At 40.5% G+C, this 13541-nt stretch overlaps 1 protein-coding gene across 4 annotated transcripts in view; it reads left to right on the top strand.

The window, feature by feature from the left end:
* MAPRE2 (microtubule associated protein RP/EB family member 2) overlaps nt 1–13541 on the top strand; it is a 163127-nt gene that overhangs the window by 15543 nt on the left and 134043 nt on the right. For all 4 annotated transcript variants that reach the window (XM_070050305.2, XM_051852031.3, XM_051852029.3 and 1 more), the window contains exon 2: nt 8289–8350. Coding sequence is in view for 2 of the 4 variants with exons in the window: in XM_051852029.3 (XP_051707989.1) it covers nt 8289–8350 (62 nt within the window). In the remaining 2 variants the exon portion in view is untranslated. The remainder of the gene's footprint in view (nt 1–8288; nt 8351–13541) is intronic.

Raw genomic sequence — 13541 nt, 5'->3', positions numbered from 1 at the left:
CTCCCATATGAATGACAGAAACCCAATTATTTGAGCCATCACTGCTGCCTTCCAGAATCTGCTTTAGCAGGAAACTGGGGTCAGGAGCCAGAGGTGGGTGTTGAAGCCAGGCACTCTGCTGTGGGACATGGACATTTTAGCCTCTAGGCCAAATGCCTGCAACCTTTTTCCACCTTTTAAGACTGTATTTCAGTTATGCTAGTGAGTATAGAAAAGCCACAGGTCAACAGCAGTGCTCAAAGGTAGGAATCATTCATTGCTTTATTTTTTTTTTTAATGGTCCCATTACCTGAACACTAAAGCCAAGTGGTACTCAAGGAAGGAGTTGTGATTAACAAAGCCTTTCCCTGCCCCGGCTGCAGTGTCTGCCACCTCTCCACGTACAGTCCCAAGACAACTTTCACTCCTCGTAGGAGTGATTAGAGCTAGCTGTGTCCACCCATCTTGAATGTCTGACATACTCAATATGTTCTAACAGGGGATCTCAGAAAATCAGTATATAATCATCTGAAATATATGCCTTTCATTAGTCATACCAAGTAGAATCATAGTTTTTAGAGCTACAGGCAACTTAGAGATCATATTATTTAATCTTGCTCTTTTCTAGATGAAAGACTGAAACATAGATTTTTTTTTTTTTTACTGAAATCACTTAATTGCAAAATTTTCCAGTTTTTAGCGAATGTTTGCTTGGGACAGTGTTTGCTAGGTCATCTGAACTTCATTTTGGCTCTTAAATGCGTTCTACTGACGGGGAAGAATGAGAGATACGTTAGCTGTCCTGCAAGAAGCAGAAAGGAAGCACCTTGTGGGATGGGGAAGAACAAGAAGATAGAAAAGCAGTTTCTCTAGGGTCCCAAAGATTGGAAGGAAATAAGAATACTAAACACTGGGTTAAATGAAGTGGTAGCTATAAAGCACGTAACAGTCTTATGTGCTACTATTCATCATCAAGCTAACAGATGTTTTATTTGTAGTCAAAAGATAAAGTTCAATTCTTTTTTCTGGCTGCCAGTCTCAGAGAGATGGGGTCAACCTACCTGAGGGGTTTGCCAAGGTTACGTACTGAAGAGGCTGCAAAAGAGGCCTCAGCAGGCCAGAGGGGCCACTGCGAGTCCTGCTGCAGGGGCTGTGTCTACGAGATCCCTTAAGATAGACATTCCCTCCCATTCTGTCTGGGCTCTTGGTTTTCCCTAGAGAGGATTCCAGTTTAACATTTCCTGCCCCTGTAATATTTAGATCCAGTTGCCAAGGAGATATGTCCAAACTTAATAATAAAAATATTTCCATATACCTAGAAATTTACAGTTGCTCAAGAATTTTTATGTGCATTAGCAACCCTTTAAGTAGTTGCATTTTACAGAAAACTGTAAGATCTGGAGCCCATACTTCACATGCATGTCCAAAGTCATATAACTGGAAAAACCTCAGACCCAGAGAATTTTACTCCAAATCCAGTACTTTTCATACCAAGCAGGTTTCCAAATAACATTTGGATTCTCAGGGTGGCCCTCAAAGTTCATAAAGATACAGAATTATACAGTGTTAACCTCTAACCACCTCATGTTTCCCATGGAGAAGATGCTTAAGGGTTTCAAAAAATCAGTTGACAAATACATTTTTAGGAGACGATCCACCATAGTTCAGGAATCCTTAAATTCTGACATTGACGGTCACTTCTTTCCCCCCAGTTTGGAAATGAAAGTGCACAAAGAGGCTGGCACTATGGTGCAGTGGGTTAAGCTGAGGCCTGCTGCACCTGAATCCCGTATGAGTGCCAGTTTTGATCCTGGCTGCTCCACTTCAATCCAGCTCCCTGCTAATGCACCAGGGAGAGCAGTGGAGGATAGTCCAGGTCCTTGGGCCCCTAAACCTATGTGCGAGACCTGGATGGAGCTCCTGGCTCCTGGCTTCAGCCTGGGTCAGCCACAGTTGTGGCCATTTGGGGAGTGAACCAGTGATGAAAGATCTCTCTGTCTTTCCCTATCTCTGTCTGTAACTCTGCCTTTCAAATAAAAATTTTTTTTGAAAAAGAGTACACCAAGAGAGGACTCAATAATTTATTCATGAATGTGTTTGTAAAGGGCAGGCAGTCACAAAAGTCAGTTTGAACTTGACACTTTTAGGCAGGATGATGGCCCAAGTACACTGTTGCAGAAACAGTGTGCAACATTTTTAGGTATTAAGTTCATTGCTTACTTTTGACACAGTTTGGCAGGCCATTTGGGCATCCTCTCATCTCTCAAACACCCTGGATATACATGTGGTAGCATTGATTGGCTCAGTTGCTCACACCAGGAAAAATAATGGTGACTCCATTGAGGGTGCTCATGTAACTAGATCCAGAATGAGCCTTTCAGGTCAGCAGAGAAGAAATCACAAAACTTGGTTAAAGCCCTATCTAATGCATTTGTACTGGAGAATTCCTTGCTTAAGTGCCTATCACCTTGGAAAGAAGAGCAATTTCCCCAAGGATTTGAAACATGGAATGCTTACATTAGCCCTGGGGGTTAGGGGTGTGATGAGAGAGAAGAAGCAGGAAAAGTGATGTGCCCCCAGGATGGACTTTACCTCCTTAATTTTGCTTTGATTCTTGGTAAATTGCAGAAGTGGAGCTGTAAGTTAGTGTATTTGAATTGGTGCGTCTTAGACTTTCACAGCAGGTTTGGGAACAAGCTCTGAAGTGGAGACATCAAGTGTCCTGCAACTCAAGGCGTGGTCCCCAGAAGAGCAGCATCGGAGTCACCCAGAAGACAGACTCTCAGACCCCACCCCATGCCTATTGAATCACAGTGTGTATTTTAACAAGACTCCCGGGTGGTTCATAGAACCTGAAAACACTGCTGGAGAGGAATCTGAGAAGTTAAATGCTTATTTGCCTCTAATTTTCAGAATGGAAGAAAACATAAATGACGTTCAGACTCTACAGATCATCCGAGAGAACAGCAGTCATAAATTCTTCCCTTTTGTTCTTCTGCTCTGTCGATATCATTGCATTCAAAACCCGATGATATGATTAATGATTTATGTGCATGTGTTCCCCAACTGCACTGTAAGCTTCAGGGTGGCCGAAGTGTGTATTGTTCATTCATGGAGCAGCTCCTGCCTGGCACAGGGGAGGTGCATAGGTGGCACATAAGAGCTCTGGCTGCAAAGTCTGACTAACCTGAATTTGAACCCCAGTGCTGCCACAAACCTCAGTTCATACATCTGTAAGACAGGAAGAAAAAAGTAGCATCCCTCATGGGTTCACTGTGGGGAGTGAGTAGGCTGATACATGTAACCCACTTAGCACAGCACCTGAGGGGTATTAGCTACTCTTAAGTAGTAGCTGCTACTACTTAGTAGGGGCTCAATGAATGTTGAATATATGAGAATATAAATCTATAAAAATTTTAAGATGATCAACGTGGTGTCCTGTTGCTTCGAATATGGGAAGTTTGATTGTAAAATAATAATATGCAAAGGAAGTCTGACATGTGTAAGACAAAAACCAATTAGGTCAGGATGGTTTCATAGGAAAGGCTGTGGTTCAGAACCACAAGGCCAGTGTCTGGGTCTCAGCTCTGGCCTTTGCTAGCTGTGTAATTTCATGCAAGGAATCGGCTCCCTGAACTTGTTTCTCCACCTACAGGATGGGATTAATGATCATTTCATTTCATGGGGTTATTCAAAACAGGGTTTTCTATAACTTGCAGAATAGGAGAGCAGGCTCTGCCTCGATCAGTTATGTGCCCCTATTAACAGTGTCTGACACAAGGAGATGCTCAGTAGTGCATGTTTGTGCATTTGGATTAAAGCACACGCTCTTGGCAGGGATGGTTGAAGGTTGGAGATGACAGTAGATTGTGGCCCTGCAAAGTTCAGCTCTAACACACAAAACATATCCTTCACATTTAACTTCTAGAATAGGGGAGTGGGACTACAAGGCAGACAAAGTCTTAAATAGCTCCTTTTGAGTGGAGATAGGGGTAGGAGAAAATAAAAGAGAAAAAAGGTTGAGACATTGAACTGGAGATTTAACTCTGCCATTTAGTATGACATCAAAGTCCCCAAGGACGAAGTGTAAAGAAGAAAAAGGCACTCACTCAAAAGCCAAGAACAGTGGACCTCCAGAGGAAGTTACACAAGAATTAACAATTTCAAGATCTGGGTGAGATGATATATGTGAAAAATCTTGCAGGATTAAAAGGTATGGACATATAGAATTATGAAAGGAAAAGCCATTCAGGAAGATTCTCAAGCTGGATTTTTTGGTTGGATTTCCAATAATATATTGATTCCCCCAGAATTGTTGTATCCTGACAGCATACTTGGTGCTTCTGCTTTGGAATTTTAGTAGGATGTTTTCCGGTTGAATGGAATTCAGTATGAATTTCCCCATCTAGGAATTCAGCTCCTGTTGTAGCCCCAGATGTCTGTAAGGCGTAGACCGCAGCAAAGACCCAAGAGCCATACTGTTTGTTGTTACATCAGCATTGAGGTCTTCGCATGAGCTACAGCAGGAAACTTGTGGGCAGGGGCTATGCAGACAGTCCTGAATGTGTCCGCAAGTTCTATCCACTTACCAATGCTTTGAACAGACTCTGCTTAAAATGTAAGAACAAACAGGAGTTTGAAAAGTTTTTCACAGTGCACAACCAAACAGTATGAGGGTTATGCATCTTTTGAGGGAGATAACTGCAGCCCTCCTTCCTTGGTGTCTGTACAGCCCTCTTCCCCAGGTCAAAGTCTTACTTAGACTTAAAGTCACATTTTCATACTTAATGTTACTATTTCCTTCTTTAGAAGATCCAAGAAATAAGGAATTACAAAGACAGGATTCATGGAAAGCAGGGCTTTGGTTTCCATTGTGACCCAGCCCTAAACTTGAACCCTAGCCTCCAAAACTGAACTTGACACTGAATCTCTTCCCTGGGCTCCTTTCCCACTTCACATGTTGCATTTCAATGTCAATCACGCATAGGACGAAAGAACCCTTTTATTTCGACTGCTATGCTATTTTCAAGGGCAACTAATTAAAAATGAATAAGTGCAAGTAATGTCATTGTAAACATTTCACAGAATTACAATGCATGTGATATTTCTCATGTATGTAGCTTGTCTCCTCATTTTAAGAGAATTTTACTTATATATCTTTAGCATTATGCCTTTATTCTAGAATGGAAGGGGCAATCTTAAAAATGATTTTAATTCTGGTTCACGTGGGAAGTAGCAGATGGATAAATGAAGATTCCAAGAAAGAAAGGAGGTTAAGCAATGTTTATATGAAAGGAACTGGATTTCTATTTTATTGTTAGTATCATTTTAGGTCATTTCTGAGGATTATCTTTTAAGTTTACAGAAATCCAAATCACATAAATGTAAGACGTTTATAACATGATTACCATTCCTTGTAATCCCTTTGATCAGCTAGCTATAACATCTTAGGAGTCCCTAAGTATATAATGCGGGTCATTTGGTAGGTTGTCTCTCTCTGAAGGAGAGGAATGAGTTGTACCGACTTAATACCCAAGACAGTGCAATTGGACCTCCTTGACTTGCCGGATACTCTCCTGTGGTTTTGGGCTTCCCTGGTGTGTGCTGTGCTCTGTGCTTCCCAGCAGTCACATCCCAGGGGAGTTAGTCTAGACAGGCTCGGGCTTCCCTCTGCTGCCCTTGGAGAAGGCTCTGAGCCTGGCCCGAGACCACTAACTGAGGTGGTGCTTGGTGGGGGCAGGGCCCTCTGCAAGGCTGATAGCAGGTAGGCTCAGCTTCAGGAGTAACAGCCTGTGACTGTCCCTTAATGCCTACAAGCTGCTTTAGTCCTCAAAAGCCCTGGCCCCCCACGTGCTAGGACATGACCTACAGCCAGAGCGATTCAGTGTCTCAGTGTAGCCTGAAATTCAGGCTGTGGCTTCTGCTGAGGGTCCACAGATAGCTGAGAGGAGAATCTGGGGTCAGACCCAAGTGCTGGTGTTCTGTTCTTGGGAAGGCTATCAGCAGCTGGAGGTAGTAATACCGTCTCTTGGTCAAGAAGACTTTTTTTTTTTTTTCCCTCAATTTGTTTGTTTATTTGAAAGACAGAAAGGGAGAGACAGAGAGATCTTGCATCTTCTGGTTCACTCCTCCAGATGGCTAAAACAGTTGGGGCTGGGCAAGGCCAAGGTCAAGGTTCCTGGCCAAAGGAGCCAGGAACTCCATCCACAAGCCCAGAGAAAGCAGCTGGTTTCTGGCTGCTTATTTCTAGTCCTCTGAGTGACAGGTGACTCAAAGTCAATTGGCCTTTTCTAACGTGAAAGGAGACAAGGTAGCTCTTCATGGTGTATTGGTAATCAAGGTTATGTCCTTATGCAGTGTGCAGACAGAACTCCTGCCTTGTCATCCACAAAAGCAAGAGGACAGGTGTACAAAAGAAGCAGATGCTGGGGTCCCTGGGTTTCCATTACAGCCGTCACTTTCTAGCTGTGTGATACAGGCACACTGCTCTATTACCCAGAGCTTCGGGGTCTTCACTGGCATTGGGGTGGTTCTGAGGACTGGATTAGGTAAATACGTGAAGTGACTGTCACATGTGATGTTCAACAAATGATCTCATTCTTCTCCATGGATCCTTGTGGCTGCCGAAAAATTTGCAGTAAGTTGTTGTCAAAGTAGAAAAAGCCCAACTGTACACAAACAATACTGAATTTTCTAAGCGCTGATTTATCTGACTTATAAACTAGAAACCTATGTTCTTGTTTCCTAGATTGGTGACCAGTGCTTTGCATAGTAACATAGCTAGTGGGTAATTGTTAAATAAAGAAGGCAAATTAAACTTTTTTCTGGTTCAGTTAAAGTTTCTGGAAGCTTGGAAGATTTAAGTTTAAAAAAAGCTGACATGGATGGAAACTGATGTTTTCTAAAATCTTTTTATTTTTATCAATTAACAAATAATAGAAAGATCTGAAATATCCATAAAATTATATTCTGCTATAGAATTTGTGAAGAAATTTTACCTCAATTATTTTTATCTGAAGGAAAAATTAAAATTAGAGTCAGTTTCCGTGGGTTTGGGACTATTCATATTTTCTGATTTTTTGAATAAGCCAGCATTTATGAATTACTTTCAAGTTCCTTCTCTAAACAGTATAACACAAATATCTCAGATGTTAGCTTAGTTTTATTATCTGAACACCTACCATTTTGTTTTTGATTTGTTTTTAAGTCTCCTCATATAAAAAGTATAAAATGCCTCCCCACTTTCCTTTAAAAAAAAAAAAAAAAGAAAAAATTCTTCTCCCAGCAACATCTGCAGAACTGTGTCTGGGATTAATCACATAGTGTTAGATCTACCACAGATACTGTGTTTTTATACAACTGATTTTTAAACTAAATAAGCCCCAAAGGCATTTCTGAAATGGTGATAGGTAGAGCAATGGTAGGGTGAGGGTTTGGGTCGAAAGTGGGAAGGAAGCATTTGCTGTGTGTTTCTTGGGGTGTGGGGAGGATGGCTAAGTCTCACCGTTGTGTGCGTGTGAGGTCGATTTTACCAGCATATGGTTGAGCCACAAGCAACTTTCCTAGCATCCATCCATCTCCCAACATCGGATCCTAGTCTGAAATTAATTCATTTCTCATCCTGCAGAATTAGAAGTATTGCTTATCAATTTACTGTCTTATTTTATCATTTAGTTAGCACATGTTTGGAAGAGAAATAGCTAATTTATATACGAAAAGTAAAACAATGCTTTTTAGTTTGTAAAGTTTGATTGTTTATCATGCTTATCCTATCAAAAATAAAATTTTTTTTGGCTAGAGTAAGCCTCTGTGGATATTAAAAATAAAACATACAAATTGAGGTTTGGGGAAGTCAGTACTTTAATAATGTTGGCATTTGGTACCCCACCAGAGGCACTGCTTCCTGGGGTTACCTATTAACACGTGATACTATGAGACTACCAGGGTTGGAGTTAGATTAATAAGTATTCTTGTAGGACTGGCATTATTCTAAATTTTCACAAACTATGATAACATCTAAGAACTTACCTGATAATAGAGATTGTTGTCTGTCTGACAGCAACCAACTGACTGGATATTTTTGGTGTGTTTTTTTCTTTGATTTCCTTTTTCCATTGCTGACTACACCCAATGAACTAACTTAAAACTCTCTGCCCCTGTGTTTTAATCATATTAAATTCTCTCTCTCACTCTCTCTCTCTCTCCCTCCCTCCCTCCCTCCCTCCCTCCTTCCCTCCTTCCCTCCTTCCCTCCTTCCCTCCCTCCCTCCCTCCCTCCCTCTCTCCCCCTTTCCATTTTTGCTCTCCCAGTGTCCCATTTCCCAGAGGAACAGTTCATCTCGACAGCCAGGGAGAGAGCCTGGATGCTCAAGGTAAGGTTGAAACATAAATTATGTCCCATGGCTCTTTGTTTGAAGATTGATTCAAAGTGAGTGGTATTACTGCCTTTGTAGCAAATTTGTTTTCAAAATACCATGATATTCAAGCTAGGATTTGTGTAAATATGCTCTGGTAAAATCTTTTTCAAACTAAATTTCAGTTCCTGAACATATTAGGGGCTAATTAACTGCTATGAGTTAGTTCCCCTAAAAATGAACAAGTTTAATTTTTGAGATCTTATTACTAATAAATGGAGGGGGGAAATGTCAAGTTATGGGAAAAATGACCTCATGACATTTCTTATTATTATGAATGAATAATTTTTATTTTGGTATTGTTAAAAACCAAGGCAACTGCTCTGTTGACTTTACAATAGAGATAGGGGGAAGAGGGAGGGAGAGAAAGGGTCTTGTGATAGAGATGAAGACCAAAATGCCTCATTTTTTCAGTGTGGGATTTGTCTTTGAGACACAAGCATTTTGACCTTCAGTTATTTCCCACTGGTACTCTGAGTCTGTCTGTCTAATAATGCCTTCAAGGTTCACCTCTATGAGCTCCCTGGAACAAAGGAACAGTTAACTAAAATTCCACCAGATGGCAATCGTTGGAAAGCCACTGAGGCTTTCAAAGCTGTGAGCTATTGTTCACGCAGAGAATAGTCTCAAAGTACAATGTCCTAGATCTCATCAAAGATGCTCCAAACAGCTTTTTTTTTTTTTATCTTTTCTCTCTCAACATCAAAAATATTTACTAAAAACAAAATGTGGGGATTATATGCTGTTTTATTCTTTTGTTTTAAATTTTGAAATAAAAGATTGAGACTATTCATAAATAATATCTCCAAGGAGTTTTGATTGGTGAGTACTAAAAGCTCAAATCAATGTCATATTTGTTCCAAGGTCTCATTGTGATAAATGTTGTATATGATGGTTTTTTAAAATTATTTGAGAAGAAAAACTTGAAATTTTTTTCCTAAAGGAGCATTTTTTAAGTTGCTTGATAGTAAACCCAGTGAAATTTAAATGTACAGATTTCTTGTTTGTATTGATTTGGACTCATTAAGAGTTAGTGAAATGGGGTGAGTAAACTTTTCCCCTTTTGCTCAGATGAAGGTGGGGCCTCGAGTATTGTCTCAGAAACTGGATTCTTCTAGAGCTGGGACAAGGGGCAGTGGGAAGGTATCTGAGGGCAATGGAAATAGGAAGAGAAGAGAAGCCACCTGAGCTTTTGGGGTACAAGCAGAAGCAATACCTGGGTGACATCAAGTGCCCTTTGAAAACTGATCTGTCCTACTGACCCTTCCAGTGGCTGGTCCACGTACCTACTCAGTCTGGGACCGTCCTGGTCTCCTTCTGTTGTCCTGGAATGTAGTCCAGTTAGCAATCCCCTGTTGCCCTCTGAAGTATTTCCATTTGGATGCAAAGTTGTGATCACCCTATCTTCCAGGATGGTATGTTTGAAGAAAAAAGTAATCCCCCCAAAAGTGGCTGTTACTTAATATCTCTTTATAAATCTCTTTATATCTGAAGCTACAAGGACAAAGGCTTATTTTTCTGTAAAGAGCCAAATAGTAAATATGTTCCGCTTTGCAGGCTGTGCAGTCTCTGTCACAACTATTCAACTCATTGTAGTGTGCCAACAGCCATGGACAACACATACATGAATGGACTTCTCTGTATTCAATAAAATTGTATTTATTAAAATGAGCAGTAGGCCATGTTTGGCCTGTAGGCCATAGAGTGCAGACAAGCCCCTGTTAGGTATCAGATGGTAAGAGGGTAGGAGGGTACGGAGAACCAAGAAGACAGCCATCCTCATCCCCCTGCCTCCATTCGTTTCTTTAAGCCTAGTAGGAATAATTTCCTCTAGTGGGTCATCCCATCACTAGTTATGTGAGTCCTGACATTCTTTGCTGGCTGCTTGCTTCTCATCCAAATCTAGACCATACATGTACCGTAAGCCTCATGACATGATAGCATCCCCATCAGGTGTCACTGAACTCCTAAACTGTGAGGTAGTAGCTAATTACTAAGCAATTTCATATTATGCTTTGGTCCTAACTAAACAACTGTCTATGGGAAATCTAGCCATCTTAAGGAAAAGTTAATGTTGACTATACCAAATGTTTTATTATGAAAAATAGTAAAGAAATTTGGGGGAGAGGAAGAGTTACCTACCACAACACCATTCCAAAGGAACTATTTTTATATTTCTGCATATTTACTTTTCCTGTAAGCATTCTCACTTTTACATCATAATGCACATGAACTTTGTACTTTGCTACAAGCATCTTTCACTTTCACCAGCCCTCAGAACTATCCTTAGAATAGTTGAATAACAGTATATCCATGTGCCATAATATGTGCTTTAATTCTTAATAGTTTTCAGTTTTTCTTTACAAAAAAAAGATACACTGAAGTTCTTGTGTAGACTTTGTCATTTTGATTGCTTTGCTTTAATCTGTTCATCTATCAAGGATATGACCATTTTTATGATTTTAGTTTACTATATCGTTTCCCAAAAGGTCTGGAATAATTTACAAACATTTGCAGTTTGAGGGTACTAGTTTTACACACACATTCTTAGAGCATTTATTTGTGTCTGCTATCTGTAAAGCACTGTTGATTGGTTTGATACATTATATATAAATATCTCTCTCTCTAATGACTGATGTGCTCACTCTACAATTGTGTGCCTGCTATGAACTAAGTATTGCAGGGTTTCAATGGTGAGCAAGACGTAGAGTCTTGCTATCTCAGAGAGTTGACTTTATTAGGGGCCTAATATATATACATGAATATATGTAATAAAATATAGAAAACAAAATGTACCATAGAATAAACACAGTTTAAAATATGGCAATTTGGGAGAGAGGAGGTAAATATAGCATGTGAACCAAGCCATGTATTTAAGTTGGTTTTGGATACTCAGGGGTGATGAGATTTGCCATTCATTCCACATTTATTGATTGTCAACTGTGTGCCAAATTCTATGCTAAAAGCTAGGGATATGAAGGTGAACATGCCAGAGCTCTTAGAGTTTCACATCTAGTGGAGTAGAAACTCCTTAAAAGCTAACTGTAAATGCAATAAGGATAGCTTGTCTGGCTGAGGGTACATGGACCTAGGGCTGAAGTGGGGATTTTCTTTGGAATGAAGCTTTTTTGTGGTTCCTCTTTTGGCATTTTCTTCAATTAGTAATAGAGTCAGAATCTGTTGGCATCCATTTCTGAAAGTTTGAAAGTTATAATAGCACTTGTATTGACTGACATTCCAAGTAGAGTTGGCTGACATGACAGCTATTGCCCACAGAGTACAGGGAATGCATAGTGCCTAGGACTTGGGTCAGCTAGTCCTAGATTGTAGCTCTCACTAACTGATGACTGAAGCAAATCTCTAAGAATTATAGGGTTTCATTTATCTTGTTCTGAAGCAGAACCTCAATGATGATCTAATCCAATTCACTCCTTGCCAGATTGGGAGAGTAGAGTGATTGGCCTGGGGTCAGATAGTTAGTGACATAGCCATGGCATTAGAACCCTGATTCCTGATTCTTACTGCTCTCTGCTCACACTTCAAATTTTCCCTGCCCATCTATACCAAGGAGTAATAAGAACTGAAAAAGGATTGGTCCAAGCATTCTTTGTGTGTGTAAAAACAATAGCATGTATTCTATCCATCTCATAACAAAGCAAACATTTTTAATTTACAATTTTAATTAAAAGTGTAGTTTAAATAGTAATAATAGCTGAGTGGTATAAAGAGGGGGAAACTTAGAACACATGCCTACACCTGCTACATAACTCATTTAGTACCTGGGCAAATAGGCTGACATCTCTGAGCTCCGCTCTCTGTATTTTCATAGTAGGGACATAAGAGGTCTTGAGTCTGTCATGAGAATGACTGGAGGTAACATGAATGTTGAGTACTTCTTAGATACTCATAAAATAATTATTTTCTCTCCACTCTCTGCCTAGAGCTACCATGCTCTTCACAAGGTCCCTTTTGTGTGTTAATAAGGTTAGCTTATGTAACTCATAAGAATTAAATGATGGATGAGAGTACATTTTTAAAACTAGCTGGTGCAGAGCCTAGTGCCCTCATTTCTGATTTCACTTAACCACGCGTAAGCAGAGATTTAGAGACTTTTATTCATGATTTCTCTCTTTTTCTTCAGTGGCTTATTTTCTATTCTATGGACAATTTGGAAGATTTAAGAATTCATTCATTTTCTCTGTGATTTACTCTAAAATAATTTGTCCGATAAATATAAAGCAGTGACTAGATAAAGAAAACGTGGTTAAATGTTAATTTCTGTACATAACTGCTAGATGTGAGTGCACAGTATCCTTTTATCCTACTTTTCTGGATGTTTGAGATGACCCAGGCTTCAAATATTTTGAAGAATTATGTATTAAATATTAACTTTCTACCATGACTTCACGTGTAAGCTGTGATGTGCCAGGGGCAGAGGGCATGTTTTGTACGAGACGGGCAGGATCTCAGCCCTCATGGAGTCATGGTTCACTGTGGAGAATGCTGATGCAATAGGAAGCTCTATCTTACATGTTGCATGCTTTGGTGGGAGATTTGCAGTGACATCTAAGTCAGAATTGCTACAGGAAGATCACCTAAGGCTTCCAAGTTCAGGGACATGTGAAATGAGATCTTTAAAGAAGGAAGAGCTACCCAGGTGTTGGGAATAGGGGTGGCAGGGAGACATATGAAGAAGAGGAAATTGGACAGGAAGAACAGCGTCAAAGATCTGGAGAGAAAATAAGAGAAGTATAAGGCGTAGACATTCACTGAAAGAAAGTCAGTGCTGAGTTGCAGCCTCCAGGGAGTGGTGGAAGATGGAGCTGGACAGACAGATTGATCAGGAAAAGCCTTGTGAGGCCAGTGAAGAGCCCTGAGTCACATCCTGAAAGGGAGATTAAAGTGTTTTAATCAGAGAAGTTTTACATTTTAAAATGGTCTCTCTGGCAGCTGTGTGGAAAAGAGGTTGAGTATAGACAATATTAGAAGTAGAAACGGCGCCGCGGCTCACTAGGCTAATCCTCCACCTGTGGCACCGGCACCCCAGGTTCTAGTCCCACTCAGGGCGCCGGATTCTGTCCCGGTTTCTCCTCTTCCAGTCCAGCTCTCTGCTGTGGCCTGGGAAGGCAGTGGAGGATGGCCCAAGTGC

This window comes from Oryctolagus cuniculus, chromosome 10, assembly GCF_051225735.1.
Source record: "Oryctolagus cuniculus isolate XC-2025 breed Fujian yellow rabbit chromosome 10, ASM5122573v1, whole genome shotgun sequence".
Taxonomy (NCBI): domain Eukaryota; kingdom Metazoa; phylum Chordata; class Mammalia; order Lagomorpha; family Leporidae; genus Oryctolagus; species Oryctolagus cuniculus.
Note: the sequence above shows the minus strand (reverse complement) of the source record. Positions and strands in the feature narration are given on the sequence as shown.